The sequence below is a fragment of the Heterodontus francisci genome, chromosome 15 (assembly GCF_036365525.1).
Source record: "Heterodontus francisci isolate sHetFra1 chromosome 15, sHetFra1.hap1, whole genome shotgun sequence".
NCBI lineage: Eukaryota > Metazoa > Chordata > Chondrichthyes > Heterodontiformes > Heterodontidae > Heterodontus > Heterodontus francisci.
This window is the reverse complement of record NC_090385.1, coordinates 41,159,106-41,181,065: the sequence shown is the minus strand read 5'-3', so window position 1 is coordinate 41,181,065 and position 21,960 is coordinate 41,159,106. Positions and strand designations below refer to the sequence as shown.

Here is a 21,960-nt window from a genome sequence, read left to right as displayed (position 1 = left end):
CTAGAATCTTAATATCTGTTTCCTGTTCCTCCCTTTCAAACACTACGTTGAACTCAAATAATATTCTTGCGATGAGATAAGTGTTCATGCACCATTAGGCTGTGAACTAAATTAGGCTCATTACACTTTAAATCTAATTTGTGGCATGCCCCTTGGTTTTAGGATGTATTGCTGCAGCAAACTGTCCTGGACAAACATACAAGAAATTCACTACCTTTCTGAGGTGCTAGTTTGCTTGTTGCAATCTTTGTGAAAGTTAAGATCCCCTGTTAAAACCACGCTGCCTTTGCTACATGCTTGTCTGATTGCTGCATTTATACAACCTACCACTTAACAGCTGCTACCAGGGGGCCTGTGCACAATTCTGACTGCAGTCTTAAATCCTTTATTTCTTAATGCTACCCATAAAGTCTCCAGTGCCTGTTTAACTTTAGTTTATATTCTCTCGTCACTTGAATTCTCTCATCCTTAATTGCTAATGTTACTCCTCCTCCTCTACCATTTTCCCTATCTTCCTATCGACTAGGAGTCGCAACCTGTAGCTCTGTAACGTCTCATTTGTGGCTCCCAACCTTGATCGGCCGGTTCTCAACGCAATTCTGCGAATTTTAAACTGAAGTAAACTGTCAACATTCCAATCTTATTCTTCATAAAATACCTTGGCCATCCAGAGGGAATGCTTTATCACGATTTGTAGCACATACAGAAGAAGTGAAAAGGAATGTGAACCTGCTGAACTATCAGATCCTGATTGCTACAAAAGTTTTACTTCATAGTTGATATCACTGACCACTTAAATATGCTTATCAGAAAGCTACAAGAACAGGAAACCATAGTCCTACTTTTGGAAGAAGTACTCTCTTTCGAGCGAAAATTGGAATCATTTGTAAAAAAATGTAGAGGAGGTTGTTTTGGCACGCTGTTACATTGCTTGAAGAATTAAAAGACGATGTCAGTCAATTAAAATTTTTTCATAAAAATGCAATACATAAAATGAAAGAAGCCTTTGCTAGTCTATTTCAGGAATTTAGCAAGATAAATGCAATATATTAAGACCTCTCAAGTCAGATACACCATTGTACTTGGCAGCATGTACGTTTTTTATATTTTTATAGTTGCCTGAAAAAGTTGGGCAATTGGCTGTTTACAGGATAATGTTTATTAGATTCTTGATAAATAATTTTATCACTTGTGCTTATAAGAACTAGGAGCAGGAGTAGGCAATTCAGCCCCTCGAGCCTGCTCCGCCATTCAATACGATCATGGCTGATCTCATCTCTGCCTCAATTCCACTTTACTGCCCGTTCTCCATAACCCTTCAACCCATTACTCATTAAAAATCTGTCTATCTCCTCAAATTTACTCAATGTCCTGGCATCCACTGCACTCTGGGGTAGTGAATTCCACAGACTCACAACCCTTTGAGAGAAGTAATTTCTCCTCATCTCTGTTTAAATCTGCTACCCCTTATCCTAAAACTATGACCTCTCGTTCTAGATTGCCCCACAAGAGGAAATATCCTCTCTATGTCTACTTTGTCAATCCCCTGAATCATCTTGTATACCTCAATTAGATCTCTCATTCTTCTAAACTCGAGAGTAAATGCCTAAATTGCTCAATCTCTCTTCATAAGCCAAACCCGTCATCTCTGGAATCAATCTAATGAACCTCTTCTGAACTGCCTTCAATGCAACAACATCCCTCCTCAAGTAAGAGTACCAAAACTGTATGCAATACTCCAGGTGCGGTCTCACTAATGCCGTGTACAGTTGCAGCAACACTTCCCTATTCCTTTAGCAATAAATGCCAAAATTCCATTTGCCTTCCTTATTACCTGCTGCACCTGCATACTAGTTTTCTGCAGTTCATCCACGAGGACACCCAGATCCCTCTGCACTGAAGCACTCTGACGCTTCTCTCCATTTAGATAATTTGCCTTTCTATTCTTTTGACCAAAATGGATAACCTCACACTTATCCATGTTAAACTCCATCTGCCAAATTTTGGCCCATTCACCTAACCTATCCATATCCATTTGTAAATTTCTTATTTCTTTATTGCAACTTACTATCCCACCTATTTTAGTGTCATCTGCAAATTTGGCTATAGTACTTTCTATCCCTGCATCCAAGTCATTAATATAGATTGTAAATAGTTGGGGCCCGAGGACCGAATTCTGTGGCACCCCACTAGTTGCATCTTTCCAACCACAAAAGGACCCATTTATCCCAGCTCTCTGTTTTCTGTTGGTTAGCCAATCTTTTATCCAGGCTAATAAATTGCCCCTAACCCCATGTGATCTCACCTTGTGTATTAACCCTTTGTGTGGCACCTTATCAAATGTCTTCTGGAAGTCCAGATATACTACATCTACAGGATCCCCAATATCCACTTGTTCCATCTTCGAAGAACTCTAGCAAATTAGTCAAACACAATTTACTCTTCATAAAACCATGCTGACTGATGAATTGCGTTTTGATTTTCTAAATGTCCTGTTATTACTTCCTTAATAATGGATTTTAACAATTTCCCAACGACAGATGTTAAACTAACTGGTCTATAGTTTCCTACTTTCTGCCTCCCTCCCTTTTTGAATAAGGGCGTTATATTAGCATTTTTCCAATCCACTGGAACCTTTCCCGCAGCCAGGAAATTTTGGAATATTATAACCAATGGATCCACGATCTCCGCTGCCACTTCCTTTCAGACCCTAGGATTATAGGCCATCAGGCCCTGGGGATTTGTTTGCCTTCAATTCCAATAGTTTGCTCAGTACTTTTTCCCCAGTGATGATTGTTCTAAGTTCCTCCCTTTTTATAACCTCTGCAGTACCGATTACTATTGGGATGGTACGAGTGTCCTCCACCGTGAAGACAGAGGCAAAGTACTGATTTAGTGTCTCTGCCATTTCTGTGTTCCCCACTATTAACTCCCAAGGGACCAACATTCACTTTAGCTACTTGCTTCCCTTTTATATACTAAAAGAAGCTTTTGCTATCTTTTTATATTTTGTGCTAGTCGTCTTTCATAATTTACCTTTGCTCTTTTTATTACTTTTTTAGTAACCCTTTGTTGATCTTTAAAAGTTTTCCAATCTTCCAGCCTGCCACTGGCCTTTGCAGTATGGTATGCCTTAGTTTTTGTCTTTGTTATCCTTAACTTCCTTGCTTAGTCATGGATGTTTTCCCCCCTCTTAGAATTTTTCTTCCTTTCTGGAATATATTTTAGTTGGGAGGAATTGAATATCCCCTTAAACATCTGCCACTGTTCATCAGTTGTCGTACCTTTTAGTCTTCCTGCCCACTCCACTAGGGCCAAATCTGTCCTCATGCCTATGTAATTACCTTTGTTTAACTCCAGAACGCTAGTGTGGGACTCCAGTTTCTTGCTCTCAAACTGAATTTGAAATTCTAGCATGCTATGATCACTCTTCCCCAGAGGATCCTTAACTATGAGATCATTAATTAATCCCACCTCATTACATAATCCCAAATCTAGAATAGCCTGCTCTTTGGATGGTTCCACAACATATTGCTCCAAAAACCAATCTCTAATACATGCGATGAACTTTCCCTCGAGGCAACCCATGCCAATTTGATTAATCCAGTCTATATGCATATTAAAATCACCCATGATTAATGCCGTACCTTTCTTACAAGCCCCCAGTATTTTCTGATTTATTCCTTTACTGCATCTTATAAAATTTTCTTCTTTTGCCTTCTGGGTTGGGACTGTTTGTATTTTAGGCAACTCTTTTAAATGCACTTCAAGATGGGCGGCGCAGTGGTTAGCACCGCAGCCTCACAGCTCCAGGGACCCGGGTTCAATTCTGGGTACTGCCTGTGCGGAGTTTGCAAGTTCTCCCTGTGACCGCGTGGGTTTTCGCCGGGTGCTCCGGTTTCCTCCCACAGCCAAAGACTTGCAGGTGATAGGTAAATTGGCCATTGTAAATTGCCCCTAGTGTAGGTAGGGAATATGGGATTACCGTAGCGTTAGTATAAATGGGTGGTTGTTGGTCGGCACAGACTTGGTGGGCCGAAGGGCCTGTTTGTGCTGTATCTCTAAATAAATAAAAATAAATAAAGATTTTAAAAGTGTTAATGACCCCTGCTTTAGATCTTGCAACCTGCATTATTTAGTTCCCAGTTCTGACTGCCTTGCAGTTATATCTCAGTAATGGCTACCATGTCATACCCTTCAAGTTGAATTTGCGTCTGCAATTCATTTGTTCCTTGTACTCTGAGTTTGTATAAAGGATGCTAAGTTGGGCCACATACCTTAATCTGTCTTTCTGCTCAAATGGTTTACTCAAAGATTTCTTACTTCCCTGTCCTGGTTAATTGCTTGTTTTAGTTTTCCATTTACCAGTAGTGCCTAAACTGCAGTTTCTGACTGTTCTATTCTGTTCCCTTTAATTGGTTTTTAGACTATTGTCTATGCTACCTTTTCCATCTGAGCCCTCTTTTTTTCTCACCACTCTGCCCCGCCCTACTACTAGTTTACTGTCCTCGTGACCTCCCTATTTATCCGTTTCGCTTGGATCCTGGCCCCAGTCTGTTGCAGGTGGAGCCTGTCCCAATGGTATACTCCTTTCTGTCCCTATACTGATGCTAATGTCCTATGAAATGGGATCACTCCTTCAACCACATGTTCACCGCTAATCTGCTTATCTCTGCGCCGGTTTGTACGTAATTTGGTTAATTATCCAGATGTTAAAACCTTTGAGGCGCTGTTTTTTTAATTTTTATTTAATTCTGACTTCCTGGTATTCTGCAAACATGACCTCTTAACTACTCTCGCCAGTGTTGGTCCCAACAGGGATCACAATGACTGATTCTTCTTTTTCCTGCTCCAATATCATTTCAAGTTGTTTTGAGGTGTCACTCACCCTGCAACCAGGTAGGCAACATACTTTGTGGGAACTCTCCAATCCTGCTTACGAAGGTTACTATCTGTCCTCTAACTGAACTTGGTTTTCCAGATGTATTCTCACCAGAGCTTTATAGAACTGTAGCATAACTTTCATCCTTTTGTAGTCCATCCTCTTTGAGAGGAAGGATAATGTTCTGATTAGCCTTTTTAATTTAATTTGAATTGGTTCACTTGTTTTCAGTGATTTCTGTAGTTGGCCCCAAAATCCCTTCCACAGTTCCTAGGATCTCACGATTTAGAAATACGCTGATCTATCTTTGGTCGGAAGTGGATGACTTGGCACTTCACCATATTGAACTCCAATTGACACAGATTCTGCCCACTCATTTAATCTATGCATCTTCCTTTGCAACTTTCTGCTCCGATCTACAGAACAGTGTCACCAAATTAAGTGTCGTCAGCAAACTTGTAAATACGGTTCTCTAGTCCATTATCTAAGTAACTATTAAAATGGTTTGAGCATCGGCAGAAACTGAAGACTACTTGGGTTCACTGGGAATTAATTAGGAGTGGGTCATACTGGAAGCTTGGAAGAAAGGATTCGGGTTCGTGGAGGAAGTAGATATGCTCAGTGCAGAGAAGTTTGAAGTAATTTATTTGTGGCGTGTGTGAAAGTAGAATAACATATACCATTCCAGAGGTGAATACTCTGAGTGGAGGAAGATATCTGAGGAGAGCAGATATACGTAGATCTCGAGGTGGGAATGCAAGTGAAAAAGGCTACAAAATGACTGACTGTTCTTACATAGGTGGATTGAATATAAAACTGGGAAGTGGTTATTTTGTACAAGACAATAGTTAGGCCATAAGTAGGGTGTGCTGGGTGCATTTCTGGGTACCTCATTATTGGAATAATAGTACAGTTTATCAAGTATGTTAAAAATTAGCTAGAATTATATTGGGATTGAGAGTTAGTTAGGGAGAAGAGTTGGAAGAGAGAAGTTTCTGACTGGATGGGGGAATCTATTTTTCAATGTTTGGGAAATTGTAACAATTGTAACAAAGGGGCATAGACTGAAGTTTATTGCCACAAGAACGCAAGATTTCTTCACCATAGGTGGCGAATGAAGTAGAGCAATGATTCTGAGACTGGGGCCTGTGAAAGCTGGGACCCATAGCGAGTTTCCAAGGTGTCTGTGGAATAATGTGAAAGTGGTCATTGAGCAGGTCTGGCCTTATGGGTGGTCACAGGTCAAGAATAAGCAAATACCTGATATCTAAGTAATAACTTGTTTCCCCCTAAACATTAAAATACTTTACATGCAGCACTTCATATTTTGAGTATTGTATAATTTAAATGGGGAGGTCTGTGATCACCTAATCCATTTATTTGAAATGGGATCCTTTTTTATTGGTTCATGGGATGTGGGCATCACTAGCAAGGCTGGCATTTATTGCCTGTCCGAATTGCACTTTAGAAGGTGGTGGTGGTGAGCTGCTACCTTGAACTGCAATCCAAAAAAGCTTTGAGAACCACTGAGGTAGAGGATTTGATCACTTAATATGGGAATTGGATGAACCTTCATAAAAGATATGTGGGGGGGAAAGACAAATAGGATTGGATTCCACTTTACAGGTCACCACAAGCATGAGTTTGATGGCTTTCGTTGCTATGGGTCCCTTGGTTTCTCTTTCAGTTGGAAAAATCTGTATCATGCACCCAAGTCTCCAAATACAAAGCTGCTCGAGATCCCAGACTACTTTCGAGCAAATGAAATTTACTTGTGTGGGGTGGTTGCCGGGCGATGGGGAGGAAAGTGTAAATGCAATTGTTTTATTTCAATTATACCTCTACCTAATTTTACATAAAGGTGAGCTATTGAATATTTATTTGGAAAAGATTAGTCTTGAAAGCTTCTTTAAATTCTAATTGTTTTGTTTTTAATGTTGTCGTAGGCAAGAAGAGGAACGCAGAAGGCGCGAGGAAGAAATGCTGCTGCGTCAGCGTGAAAAAGAAGAAATGATGAGAAGGCAACAGGAGGGATTCAGAGGAAACTTTGGTGAAAATGTAAGTGTTCTAGAATATTAATGCCTTTATGAACAAAGGTGAAATGGGTGGCCTAGAAGAATGTTAAGATGTTAATACATTTGTAAATGGCACAGTATTGATTAAAAACAGGAAAAAAATTGAATATTTCACAAATTATCACTTGAGCAAATACATTCCATTGGAAAAACAAAAACACAGCTAGAAAGACCCATCCATGGCTCACTGAGGAAGTTAAGGATAGTATTAGATTGAAAGAAGAGGCTTACAATGTTGCAAAAAATAGTAACAAGTCTGAGGATTGGGAGTGTTTTAGAAACCAGCAAAGGGCCACCAAAAATTGACAAAGGAAAAAATAGAATGAGCGTAAACTAGCAAGTAATATAAAAAGATTATAAGAGCTTTTATAGGTGAGTATAGGAGAGTAGCTAAAGTAAACATTGGTCCCTTAGAAGCAGAGACAGGAGAAATCATCATGGGAAATGAGGAAATGGCAGAGGCATTGAACAAATATATTGTGTCTGTCTTCACAGTGGAAGACACAAGTTTCATACCACAAATAAGCGGTAACCTAGGTGCTAAAAAGAGTGAGGAAATTAATATCAGGGAAGAAGTATTGGAGAAACTTAAAATCTGACAAATCCCCAGGTCCTGATGGCCTACGCCTTAGGGTTCTATGAGGTCGCTGTTGAGATAGTGGACGCGCTAGCTATGATTTTCCAAAATTGCTTTGATTCAGGAACAGATTGGAAGTTGGTAAATTTTACACTGTTTTTCAAGGAAGGAGGGAGAGAGAAAAAAAGTGAATTACAGGCCAGTTAGCCTAACATCAGTCGTTGGGAAAATGCTGGAATCTATTATTAAGGAAGTCTGAGCATTGTGCTTAGAAAAGCACCGTATGATTAAAACAAGTCAACATGGCTTTACTAAACGAAAATCCCGTTTGACAAATTTATTAGGATTTTGAGGATGTAACTGGTAGAATAAATAAAGGGAAACCAGTAGATGTCGTATACCTGGATTCCCAAAAGGCATTCGATAAGGTGCCACACAAAAGGTTAATAGGCAAGATAAGGGCTCATGGAGTTGGGATAATATATTAGCATGGATAGAGGTGGTTAACGGACAGGATGCAAAGAGTGGGCATAAACAAAGCATTTTCAAGTTGGCAGTCAGCGAATAGCAGAGTGCCTCAGGATCAGTGCTGGGGGCCTCAGCTATTTACAATATATGTTGACTTAGATTAAAAGACAGATGATAGAAAGGTAGGTGGAAAGGTAAGCAGTGGGGAGGAAACAGGCTACAAAGAAATATAGACAATTTAAGTGAGTGGGCAACAAGATGGCATGTAGGGAAGTGTGAAGTTATTCACTTTGGTTGTAAGAATAGAAAAGCAGAATATTTTTATAAGGTGTGAAATTTGTAAGTGTTGATGTTCGAAGAGATTTGGGCGTGCTTGTAAAAGGAATACAAAGTTAGAATGCAGGTACAGCAAGCAGTTGGGAAGGCAAATGGCATGTTAGCCTTTATTGCAAAGGTATTGGAGTACAGGACTAAGGTTGTCCTGTTACAATTGTACAGGGTTTTGGTGAGACCACATTTACGAAAGGATATACTTGCATTGGAGGCAGTACACCAAAGGTTTACTAAATTGGTCCCTGGGATGAGGAGGTTGTCCTATGATAGGTTGAATAAATTGGGCCTGTGCTCTTTGGAGTTTAGAAGCATGAGAGGCGATCTCATTGAAACATGCATGATTCAGAAGCAGCTGGATAGGGTAGAAGCTGAGAGATTGTTTCCGCTCGTTGGGGAATCTGAAATACAGGGGCACAGTCTCAGGATAAGGGGCCAATCATTTAGGACTGAAATGAGGGGAAATTACTTCACTCAAAGGGTTGTGAATCTTTGGAATTCTCTAACTCAGAGGGTTGTGGATGCTCCATCGTTGAATACATTTAAGGCTGGGAAAGACAAAATTTTAGTCTCTTAGGGAATTAAGGGATATGGCGAGCGGGCGGGAAAGTGCATTTGAAGCCTAAGATCAACCATGATCGTATTGAATGGCACAGCAGGCTTGATGAGCAATATGGTCTACTCCTGCTCCTATTTCTTGTGTTCTTGTATTATTGGAGCAGCAGTATGTTGATCAGTGCTGGTGTAGATAAGGTTTGTTTGATCACCCACATCATGTCTTTCTAATAGTGAACTGTTTTAAGGGCAGCTCACTGACTGTTGAAGTAACTGACTAACGACAGACATGTCTACAGTGGCACTGGTTTTGCCACATGAACTATAGTAGAAAATGCCTTATAGGTAGATGTGTATATTTACTCGACAAACATAACTACCATTCAGTTTAAAACTTTGCAGTCATTATCTTCTACCAAAGTTGGGAATTCCAGCATGAATTTGTCTGAATTTGTGTTTTCACCCATGTTACAACCCAGTTTAGCAGATAAGCACTAACCAAGAAAGTACAGCATGCGCACAGGCTTCAAAAACTGCTTTTTGTATTAGTTTTACCAACAGACACACGAAAAGGTATGGTGCATGCACATGTTAACCTATTATTGAGATCACATGCCCAGTGTGTCCATTATTCAATTAGCCATCTGGATTCCCAATAAGCCACCTGTGATTAATGATTAATACTCTACCAATTTGCTGATTAATGTGATTTAATATTAATATGGCATCATTTAGGTTAGTCATGCTGGTCATTCTTCATACGGAGGCTGTTCTTCAAGGGAACAGGGTACAGTGACAGAATTGATAGGTTGAAATGATTTGCACTAACTGGAGGGGCTTGGGTTGCCATGACAAAATAATGAATAATTGCAGTAGTTGTGTACTGTTAGAGTGTAAATGGTCTATATCAGCAGAGGTCTCAGAGCCGTTCAACTGCTTCCCATTGTGATTGAGGGAACAGCAGGAAGGGTGAAGAGCAATGGACATGGAAAAACTTAACCCCTCAAACCCGCACCCCCCCCCCCCCCCCCCCCAATCCAATATTTCTCCTTTTTCTAGATCTTTACTCAAGATGGTTTTAGTTCAACAGGGGTTAGCAGTTTTCCGTATGTTCCTAAATGCTTATTCTTCAGGGGCAAGGATTGATGGTTAGTTTTGCCCTGCCATTGAACTATTTGGAATGTTATTGGGTTTGGTCCAGATTTACTTGTCTGGAATTGTTGAAGTCAATTGTACCTTGATCAGAATTAACCTGACAAACATTCCCACCATTCAGTGTAAAACTTGGCAAAACTTCTAACCTGACAGGGATCTGGAATTGAACCTAAGGGTTTTCTGATTTGTATAGCTTAGTACCACTTGAGGTTGTGCTTTGGCATTGATATTGTTATGAATTTGATTAAATGGTAACCCAGTCATTTATAGAATTGTAGGCATCCTTAGATGTTCTTGATGAGTATCCTTTGAGACTTTGTATTGACTACTGCATAATCTGTTGATTTTAGCTGATCTCAGCCAGAGCGACAGCATTGGCACCATTATTGGGCAATTTTACACCGTACAGAGAAAAGCAGCCAAGTTTCCTACTCATTGTTATCCACAACTCTTGATGAAAAGTGCATGTGTGCACAGGCAGGCAATGACTGTCTTAGTTATGTTTCCTGTCCTCATCCTCCAATTGAATACCTTGTTAATGCATGCAGTCTGAACTCTTGGATGAATTATGGCTGCTTGGGTGAGATATCAGAGGGTAATTAGAAGCCACGGACTTGTAACCCAGGCAAAACATGACATATTCAAAAATGGAGGGAAGAATGTTGGCTGAGTTTTTTCATTGCATATATGCAATTTCTTTTTAGAGAGAAAATATGAGGATGGAAGACATTGCCCAACGTAGTGGAATGGCCATGCCAGGTAAGATGCGAAGAAAAAATTTGTAATGGAGTGTCATGGTAAAGATTACTTTTTTTCTCTCTCTCAAAGAGATGAAGAACATTTCTTGGTGACCATATTGCTTCACTGTTACGGAAGGGCGTATGGTTTCACTTAAATGTTTAGCGTGTCAAGTACATGAAATAGCTCATTGTTCTGCTTGGCACTTTTTGAAAACTGTGGGTATATTCTATAGATCACAATTAGTGGGAAGGATATGGAGAAGCAGATTTGCAGGGAAATTAGGGAGGTGCAAGAACTGTAGAGTAACTATAATTGGGGACTTCAACTATCCTGATATAGACTGGGATAGTGTAAAGGGCAAAGAGGGGCAAGATTTTTTAATTGTGTTCAGGAGAACTTCATTGATCAGTATATGTCTGGCTCAGCAAGGAAAGAGACATTACTGGATTTGGTTCTGGGGAATGTGGGTCAAACAGATCAAGTGTTGCTAGGGGAACATTTAGGGCGCAGTGATCATAGTGTCATATGGTTTATTTTAGCAATGGAAAAGGACAAGGAGCAATCTAGATTAAAAATACTTAATTGGAGGAGGGTCAACTTCAGGCTGAGAACGAATCTGTGTTGGATAAATTAGAATTAAAGATTGGCAGGCAAAACTGCCATGGAATTGAAATGGTTGCCTTTAAAGAAGAGATGGTTCGGGTTCGGTCGAGGTACATTCCCACGAGGGGGAAAGGTAGGGCAACCAAAATCAGAGCTGCTTGGATGATGAAAGAGAGATGAAACAGAAAAAGGGGGCGTATGACAGATGTTGGGTTGATAATACAAGTGAGAGCCAGGCTGATGTAGAACGTTCAGAGGGAAAGTGAAAAAAGAAATGGGGGGCAAAAGGTGAGTAGGAGAAGAGACTAGCAGCTGAAATAAGTGGGAATATAAGTAGTAGACAGGTGGCAACAGGGAGGGTGGAGCTGATGGAGGCAGAGGACATGACTGAGGTACTAAATGAGGACTTTGCACCATCTTTACAAAGGAAGAAGACACTGCTGCAATCACAGTAGAAGAGTAGCTAGTTGAGATAGTCTAAAAATTGACACCGGAGGTACTGGAAAAGGTGGCAGTACTTAAAAGTAGGTAAGTCACCTGGTCTGGATGGGATGCATCCTCAGTTGCTGAGGGAAGTAAGGGTGAAAATTGTAGAGCGACTGCCATGATCTTCCAATCCTGTTTAGATATGGGGGCGGTGCCAGAGGACTAGAGAATTGCGTGTGTTAGAACCTTGTTCAAAAAAAGGTCTAAGGGTTAACCCAGCAACTACAGGCCAGTCAGTTTAACCTCTGCAGAGAAGCTTTTAGAAATGATAATTCGGGACAAAATTAACAGTTGCTTGGGCAAGTGTGGATTAATTAAGGAAAGCCGACACAGATTTGTTAAAGGAAAACTGTATTTAACTAACTTGGTTGAATTCATGTTCATGAGGCGGGAGTGAGGGTTGATGAGGACAGTGTTGTTCAGGTGATTTATATAGACTTCCACAAGCCATTTGGTAATAGGCTTGTCAGCAGAGTTGAAGCCCATGGAATAAAAGGGGCAGTGTCAGTGAAATTGGCTACGTGTCAGGAAACAGTATTGGTGACTGGTTGGTTGTTTTCCAGACTAGAGGAAGGTGTACAGTGGTGTTCCTCAGGGATTGCTGCTTTTCTTTGTATATATTAATGACAGTGCCAAGCCTGCTATACTTTCAGCACTGTACGAACTGCTTTGCCTGTGCTGGGACAAGGGAGCAGTACCACAGGACATGTACGATGCCAATATCATCACCCTCTATAAGAACAAGGGTGACCGCGGTGACTGCAACAACTGCTGTGGAATCTCCCCGCTCAGCATAGTGGCTCAAGTCGCTTTAAACAGGCTCCAGAAGCTGGCTGAGCGTGTCTACCCTGAGGCACAGTGTGGCTTTCGAGCAGAGAGATCCAGCATTGACATGCTGTTCTCCCTTCGCCAGCTACAGGAGAAATACCGCGAACAACGGATGCCCCTCTACGTTGCTTTCATAGATCTCACCAAAGCCTTTGACCTCGTCAGCAGACGTGGTCTCTTCAGACTACTAGGAAAGATCAGATGTCCACCAAAGCTACTAAGTATCATCACCTCATTCTATGACAATCAACAAGCGCATGGGAAAGGCTTCCACTGCTGTGTCCAGACTGGACAAGAGAGTGTGGGAAAATGGCGCACTGACTCAGAACAGAAATGTTGCAGTGTATCAAGCCTGTGTCCTCAGTACCTTGCTCTACGGCAGCGAGGCCTGGACAACGTATGTCAGCCAAGAGCAATGTCTCAATTCATTCCATCTTCGCTGCCTCCGGAGAATCCTTGGCATCAGGTGGCAGGACCGTATCTCCAACACAGAAGTCCTCGAGGCGGCCAACATCCCCAGCATATACACCCTACTAAGCCAGCGGTGCCTGAGATGGCTTGGCCATGTGAGCCGCATGGAAGATGGCAGGATCCTCAAGGACACATTGTACAGCGAGCTCGTCACTGGTATCAGACCCACCGGCTGTCCTTGTCTCCACTTTAAAGACGTCTGCAAATGCGACATGAAATCCTGTGACATTGATCACAAGTCGTGGGAGTCAGTTGCCAGCGATCGCCAGAGCTGGCGGGCAACCATAAAGGCGGGGCTAAAGCGTGACGAGTCGAAGAGACTTAGCAGTTGGCAGGAAAAAAGATAAGCGCAAGGAGAGAGCCAACTGTGTAACAGCCCCGGCAACCAATTTTATCTGCAGCACCTGTGGAAGAGCCTGTCACTCTAGAATTGGCCTTTATAGCCACTCCAGGCGCTGCTTCACAAACCACTGACCACCTCCAGGCGCTTACCCAGGCTCTCGAGACAAGGAGGCCAAAGATAAGATTAATGACTTAGATTTGGGTGTATAGAGCACAATTTCAAAATTTGCAGATGACACAAAACTTGGAAATGTTGTCAAACTGTGAGGAGGATAGTGATAGATTTCAAGAGGGCATTGACAGACTGGCGGAATGGGTGGGCATCTGGCAGAGGAGTGTGAAGTGATTAAATTTTGATAAGAGCAAGAAGTGGTAATATAAACTAAATGGTACGATTCTAAAGGGGGTGCAGGAACAGAGATACTTGGGGAAATGTGCACAAATCGTTGAAGATGGCAGAGTAGGTTGAGAAAGTGGTTAAAAAAGTATATGGGATCCTGGGCTTTATAAATAGAGGCATTGCGTATAAAAGCAAGGAAGTTCTGATGAGCGTTTTTAAAAAAAAAAACATTGATTTGGCCTCAACTGGAGTAATACGTCCAAACCTAACATTGCACTGACTATGAAGGATGTGAAGCCCTTGGAGAGCGTGCAGAAAACATTTACTAGAATAGTTGAAGGTTTGAGGAACTTTAGTTATGTGGATAGATTGGAGAAACTGGGGCTGTTCTTCTTTAGAGCAGAGAAGGTTAAGAGGAGACTTGATGGAGATGTTCAGAATTGAGGTCTAGACCAAGCAGGTAGAGAGAAAATGTTCCCTTTGGCGGACGGACGACACAGATTCGAGGTGATTGCCAAAAGAACTAAAGGTGACGTAAAGAAAATCTTTTTTTACTCTGCAATTGGTTATGACCTGGAGTATGCTGTTTAAAAAGGGTGGTGTAAGCAGATTCAGTGGTGGCTTTCAAAAGGGAATTAGATAAGTACTTGCAGGGCAACAGGGAAATGGCTAGGGTATGGGTCCAGCGGGATTGCTCTGAGAGTTGGAATGGACTTGATGGACCGAATGGTCGTCTTTGGTGTAGTTTAGTTTAGAGATACAGCACTGAAACAGGCCCTTCGACCCACCGAGTCTGTGCCGAACATCAACCACCCATTTTATACTAATCCTACACTAATTCCACATTACTACCACATCCCCACCTGTCCCTATATTTCCCTACCACTACCTATACTAGGGGCAATTTATAAAGGCCAATTAACCTATCAACCAGCAAGTCTTTGGCATGTGGGAGGAAACCGGAGCACCCAGAGGAAACCCATGCAGACACAGGGAGAACTTGCAAACTCCACACAGGCAGTACCCAGAATTGAACCCGGGTCGCTGGAGCTGTGAGGCTGCGGTGCTAACCACTGTGCCGCCCATGTGTAAATTTAAAGTTTTCATTAAAAATAATGTGTGTTAATAGAATGATTTTTAATATGTAGGCATTTGTATGTCAGATCAGGTTGGATAGAATGATGTGTTAGAGCTTCATGCATGCTCGCGGATTTGGTGTTTTATGGTTGTAAACCTTTACTTTTATCAGAATTATGGAGTGGAATGATGAGACCAATTTTTTTTAAAAGACCTTGTTTGTGTGCATTTCCTATCTCACTTCTATCGAATTACACATTGATATTTATAACTGCCCAGCTAAACTGGTTGCAATGGAATTATGCCTTCCAGATTGTGATGGTGCTATAGTACTTGTGAATTTTGATACTCCTGGCTGTTTAGCTTCTACTGCAGAGAAACTTTCATGCGCAACCATTTCTGCTGCACAAATTTTTGCTGTTATTTGTGAATATTACATCATAGAAATATAAAAATTGTTAGAATGTGAGACTTAAAATGAGGGTAGAGATACCTCTGCCGTGGTCCAATTATCATAACCCGCCTCATCTAAAATCTGTTTGGGCTTGACTTAATATGCATAGTGTCATAGGAGATCAGTATTTTATATAAATAAAGTAGTTATTTCATTTGTTTTGGTACAAAGTTGTGATTTTTGTTTTTCCTATTGGATTAAAATCACCAGGGCTGTTGTCATGGGCTTTATTTGGGGTTGAAATCGACCCTTTTTAAAGTTTTGAAATTTGGCATTCGCGATGAAAAGCAATGAGATAAATGTCTTTTTTTTTAAGCATATGCTTATTTTTTTATAATTTGCAGGGCAGTGCAGTGCAGTGTCGCATACTATGTAGATGTACTCCTAAATATTTAGTTATTAAGCTTGCTTGTGTTATGACAGGGCCTGGAGAGCTTAGATACCTTAAGATAGCTGTGATACTGGAACGTGATTACTTCCCCAGTTATGCAATCTTTAGGTTGTTTGATCATAAGCTCATACTGCAGTTTGAGAAAAAGGCGGAATTTTGACTTTAATGGAAACATTTTGTACCTTAATTAGTCCTCCCAGGCTTCTCTCCGTTGTTGAATCAGAAGTAAAGCTAAGATTGAAACTAATTACAAACTTGCACATACACACTCCTGTGCCAACTTGGATGCCAATTAACTTTTCATTACTTAGCTGATTTTGCAAAAATTAATATTTGAATAAGTTAGTTGAAAAACATTTTGAATTTTGGCAACTTGGTCTTTAGAAAATTTCAGATTTTGAAAAGTTAATTGATAATAGATCCTCTACCTTTAATGACTTGTTTTAGAAATGTAAAACTGTAAACATGAGTTATCCCTTCCTGTCCATGTTTATCTTTTATAGTATGAATTAAAAAAAAATCTTACTGATATTCCACTTTGTGTGGATCCTTCAGATGTTTTGAAGGAATTGTTAAGTTTGTTTGGCAAGGCATTCCGTAGAATTTTTTGAAAATTTATTGTTTCCTGTTTCCATTCATTTCAGTGGGACTAACTGCAGCTGATTTTACAAATCTTAAAGCAGGTATGGAATTTTTAAATGTTTAATTGGGATTACTGCTTTTTTGCATAATTTGTTGTATGTACTTAGTGGAATGTATCCAAAATACAGGTGTATAATATTCCAGGAAAAAAATCTGGAACGAAAAGATTGCTGAGTCTAAGATCAGGCTTCGCCTTGCATATTTCCTTGAAATAGCAAAGCAGTGTTAAATTTTACAGCAAGAATGGGAACTACACTGTAATTATTTATTGATGGCTACTGAGTTGATAGCTGTATTTATTTTTGGGGCAAGTACTTGACTAGGTGAATGGCAAATGCGCCAATAACTGTCGGTCGATATTTTACTGAAAATATTGTACTTAGCAGCCTCTGCAAACCAAGTTCCACAGCCACTTATGGGAATGAACAGGCCGACTGTGAATACTAATGCACCACCTCCACAAGGACCACCTGGAAGCTTGGGAAACCAAATGCCAGAAAACAATATGGGAATGGTAATGTATTAACTATGTATTAAATACATAAAACTAGTTAGGGTTGTAAATATCAGATAAAGGAATTTGAAGTTGTAGGCATGTATTTTTCCCAATCTTTGGCATGATAGTATTGGCTGAGCCTGTAAATGTCTGTTGAAACTATGTACACAGTTTAATTTGGTTCATTTTAGTGAAGTTCTAACTTGTAATGAATAAAAATGGTGCAGAGCGCCTTCCTTGGGTGCCCCCTCTAACTGAAATATAAAGAGTGTGTTGATAATGTAGTGAAGTTTTGTTTGTCCAGCATTTAGTGTTAGTTTATTGGGTCCCCCACCCCCCATTTTCACATTTGGTTTACTGGATAGATCCCCCAGGCCCCCTTCCAACTTGTTGGCTAAATCCTTGAGATAAAAATGCAATGTATTTCAATAATTATGTCTTTAAAGCATGCAATGGCAAATATCTTTGTCTTATCCCTTTTATAATCAAGTTGTTGGAAATATTCCATTTTTTTTTTAGTACACTGGGTGCCATATAAACGAATAACTTGGATTTTCAACACTACCCTCATTTAGGTGTCTGTTGCATAGTAACTGATTCCTTGGGTTAGTCAAGTTTCTGAAAGTGATGAATGCAGAATACAGAAGTAGTAGAACTACAAGAGTTGAGATATAATCTAGTTTATAAGATCCTAAATCTTTTGTAAAAAGCCAGTTATGTCAGGAAGTTGTTGGAAAGCAGTGAATCTGCTCCTGTGGTGCCAGTTTTGGGTTATTCATTGACAGAAATGCTAATCCTATACGTACAGGAATGACTTTCTGAAATCTTCCGATTTCAATATAAAAGCCGTTGTGAAATATGTACATTTTTGAGTTCTATCTTAATCTTTATTAATCTCTCTGATCAGATTAGCAGACTCCTAATTGATTTCTCAATTTACCTCTTTACCTCCACTTGCTTTCTGGAGTAGATCAGGATGAATTATGATGAGTTCCCTACTGGACCAACTTCTGCATAACTGGTTAACACAGGAGGTTCAGTAAAAGAATGAACTGGGTTTACAGACAGTGGTCAAAATGAGATGCAGGAATGGATAGAAAAGTACAAGAAAACTAAAGGGGAAGGTATGAATGCAGACCTCTGGAAATGCTGAGGAAGAGACTTAAGTTTAAATGAGTGAAAGTCAACATCTGAAAAAACACTTCTGGGAACTCTTATTAAATTGAGTTTTATGCTCCATTTATCTGGTGTGTAGACTTGCCTGTTTAAGGCTCCACAGTTATATTGAGAGCAAGTTATTTCTTCTGTAATATTTATGATGCAGTGTGTTCCAGTTATTGTACATACTCTTGCCTGAAGTCTGTAATTGCCACTTAATTGGGTATATCTTATTAATACAGGAAAAATATTATGTGCATTTTCTGTCAACTCTTTCCATTATATTTGTGTCCAGATTTGTAAAACTGGCTTTTTAAAAATTTGTCAGGTTGAAATTGCATGCTCTTGCCCAGTGGAGGTGTTAAAGCTCCACCACTGGAAGGAAGATGTAATTGCATTGTGCAGAGTTTATATAGGCAATTTCCATTATAATTGTGAAAATAGGAATTTATAATGGAAAAGATAAGAATAGAATATATGACTTTAAAATGGAGCCTGAATTACATCTGTACACCCAAGCCCAACTGTCCCTTCACCTGAAGACTGCATTTGATCTTTAATGTGTCCAGTGCCATGGGAGGCTGACTAGTATAGTAAAAACACAATTGGCAAGCAGGTGCTAATTTTGATGGTAATACATTCTAAAAGCAGTGCCACTTATGCTCTTGAACAGAGGATGTGCCAAACTATTTACTAATGTATATAGGCAATAAGGGTAAAGATTCTGTACTAGAATGAAGGACACTGATGGAGCATGGATATGCATATCAAGTTTAATGGTGCTATTGTAATATGTACAGTTTGTGTCAATGCACCGCTGTGTGTTAACAAGTGAAAATAAAACATTTTAGAAGCCTGAAAAGCTTGTTTGGCCCTAAAGTCAATTTTTAAAGAATATTTCACCCACTGAATTTCACCAGATCACTCATTCCATTCTTTCCAGAAACGCAACTGTCCTTGTGAGCCCATTTTTGCATTATTGGCATCATATGATAGCAACATATAAACTGCAGAAGTTTGTTCTCAGTTGGAAATAGGTTTTGTGAATTTATTTCCCAGGGATCTTTTAATTAAGCAGTCATTTTATATACTGTGGAATTACAGACTGTACTTTTTTTTAAAAAAAAATCAATTTACAAATCCCTAAGTAACATAGTTGCACCTTGCACAGCAGCTTTTCTTATCAGAAGTTGTGCTTTCTTATTCTGGAAATCATTATATTTAAATAGAAGCATGTATGAAACGAGCATATTTGTTAACCATTCATATTATTTGCAAAAAAAGAAATTTAAATTAATGGAACAACATTCCTATAAAATCAGTTGGTCTCTTTCAAAATGGATTAGCTACTGGTAATTATGTGTTGCATTTCAGGGTAGTTTTGGTTTTTCAAGTTGATGCAAAGTTTCAGTTCAGATTAATCTCGTAATCCCTTGATTGTGGCCTGGGCTTTGGATGGACTTAAACAGGTGTTTTGGTGTACATGGTGGGTGGGCAGAGTGGAGTTTACATAAGGAAGGTTAGGTAGGTGATTACTATGAAGAAATTCATTGCAGTTACCAGGTGGGCTGTGTATCTTATTCTAACCTTTAATTTCCTCTATGCAGAGAGGGTGGGGGTGATGTATGAAAGCGACCCTGGTCTCTGATTGCTGTTGTAATCATCCTCTGACTTGGTAACTGCATTGCGAAGTGCTTTCTTCTTTGTTGTTGACGTTGGTTGCAGTCTATCTAGGTATTGAGGTTCTGTGACATGACCATAGGTGGCCTGAAATACATTTGTCGTAGTAAGGTCCACTTCTTGGATGATTGAAATGGTCCAATCTGAATATTCATTTACCAGTATTACAATTTTCATCTGCTGAATGTTGTGTTTCTTGGTATTACAGAACACACAGTTAATACATTTTAATAGTTGCACACTGAGATGTAACATTTCAGCACTGTTGAGCTGCATGACCTAGAAAATTTATTTCAGATGTTGCTTCCCTAATAATGAGTGTGCTTTGCTTTCTCTATGTATTATAATGTTATATATTGAAATCCACAGCAGGAATTGGGGCAATCAGAAATTTGGACCAGTTTCTGCATTTAAGTTTAGCATTTTTTAAATATAAATGCTTGCCTGTATCTTCTTTATAAGAAAAGCTGCAAATTTGCAGTATATAGGGTGACTTTTTCTCAAAACAGTGATTATTTGCATTACTGTGGAGAAGTGTTATTAAAGCAATAGTTCAGCAAATCGCTGAGTACATGTCACAAATATGCAACTAGTACTGTAGGGCCTATGCTGCCAAATGTATTGATCAATACTACGAGGTGCTTTTTTACAAGAATTTTGAGTCCAAATGACTGCTATTTGCTTTCTGGTCACAAGGAGACTGAGTGCCATCATGTTTGGACAGTGGTGCAGATCTATGGACAGAAGCATTTTGTTTAAAATATAACTACATTCCCACTCAAATGAATGCAGAACTTAAACATTCAAGAAGGCTAGTTGTTACTTTAGAGTTCAGATATCTAATCTTTCAGAGTTTCCACAGACATTGAAGTAGTTGTTCAAATGAGGTCAAACAAGGCAAAGGAATACACGATTGATGGAAAAATAATGAGAAGTGTAGTGGAAGTAAGGGACCTTGGAGTGAATGTCCACAGATCCCTGAAGGTAGCAGGACAGGTCGATAAGGTGGTTAAGAAGGCATATGGAATCCTTTCCTTTATTAGCTGAGGTATAGAATACAACAACAGGGAGGTAATGCTGGAATTGTATAACTCATTGGTTAGGCCACAACTTGAGTACTGTGTGCTGTTCTGGTCACCTCATTACAGGAAGGATGTAATTGCACTAGAGAGGGTACAGAGGAGATTTACGAGGATGTTGCCAGGACTGGAAAACTGCAGCTATGAGGAAAGATAGGATAGGCTGTGATTGTTCTCCTTGGAACATAGAACAGTACAGCACAGTACAGGCCCTTCGGCCCACGATGTTGCACAGAGTAGGTTGAAAGGAGATCTGATTGAAATGTACAAAATTTTGAGGGGGCTGGATAGAGTGGAGGTGAAGGGTCTTTTATTTTATTCATTCATGGGTTGTGGGTGTCACTGGCTATGCCAGCATTTATTGCCCATCCCTAATTGCCCTTGTGAAGGTGGTGGTGAGCTGCCTTCTTGAACCGCTGCAGTCCATGTGAGGTAGGTACACCCACAGTGCTGTTAGGAAGGGAGTTCCAGGATTTTGACCCAGCAACAGTGAAGGAACGGCGATATAGTTCCAAGTCAGGATGGTGTGTGACTTGGACGGGAGCTTGCAGGTGGTGATGCTCCCATGCGTGTGCTGCTCCTGTCCTTCGAGGTGGTAGAGGTCGTGGGTTTGGAAGGTGCTGTCTAAGGAGCCTTGGTGCGTTGCTGCAGTGCATCTTGTAGATGGTACACACTGTTGCCACTGTGTGTCGGTGGTGGAGGGAGTGAATGTTTGTAAATGGTGTGCCAATCAAGCGGGTCGCTTTGTTCTGGGTGGTGTCAAGCTTCTTGAGTGTTGTTGGAGCTGCACACATCCAGGCAAATGGAGAGTATTCCATCACACTCCTGACTTGTGCCTTGTAGATGGTGGACAGGCTTTGGGGAGTCAGGAGGTGAGTCACTCACTGCAGGATTCCTAGTCTCTGACCTGCTTTTGTAGCCACAGTATTTCTATGGCTACTCCAATCCAGTTTCTGCTCAATGGTAGACCCTAGGATGTTGATAGTGGGGGATTCAGCGATGGTAATGCCATTGAATGTCATGGAGAGATGGTTAGATTCACTCTTGTTGGAGATGGTCATTGCCTGGCACTTGTGTGGCGCAAATTTTACTTGCCTCTCATCAGCCCAAGCCTGGATATTGTCCAGGTC

The 21,960-nt window shown here is 40.3% G+C and overlaps 1 protein-coding gene across 8 annotated transcripts in view; it reads left to right on the top strand.

The window, feature by feature from the left end:
* Positions 1-21,960, top strand: part of LOC137377604 (non-POU domain-containing octamer-binding protein-like) — a 127,482-nt gene that overhangs the window by 49,618 nt on the left and 55,904 nt on the right. For 5 of the 8 annotated variants that reach the window (XM_068047419.1, XM_068047426.1, XM_068047425.1 and 2 more), the window contains exons 7-10: positions 6,829-6,940; positions 10,747-10,801; positions 16,420-16,458; positions 16,801-16,931. In XM_068047419.1, the coding sequence (XP_067903520.1) occupies positions 6,829-6,940; positions 10,747-10,801; positions 16,420-16,458; positions 16,801-16,931 (337 nt within the window). Of the gene's footprint in view, positions 1-6,828; positions 6,941-10,746; positions 10,802-16,419; positions 16,459-16,800; positions 16,932-17,883; positions 18,924-21,960 lie in introns of those variants that run through there. The other 3 variants (XM_068047420.1, XM_068047422.1, XM_068047423.1) reach the window with 2 other exon arrangements.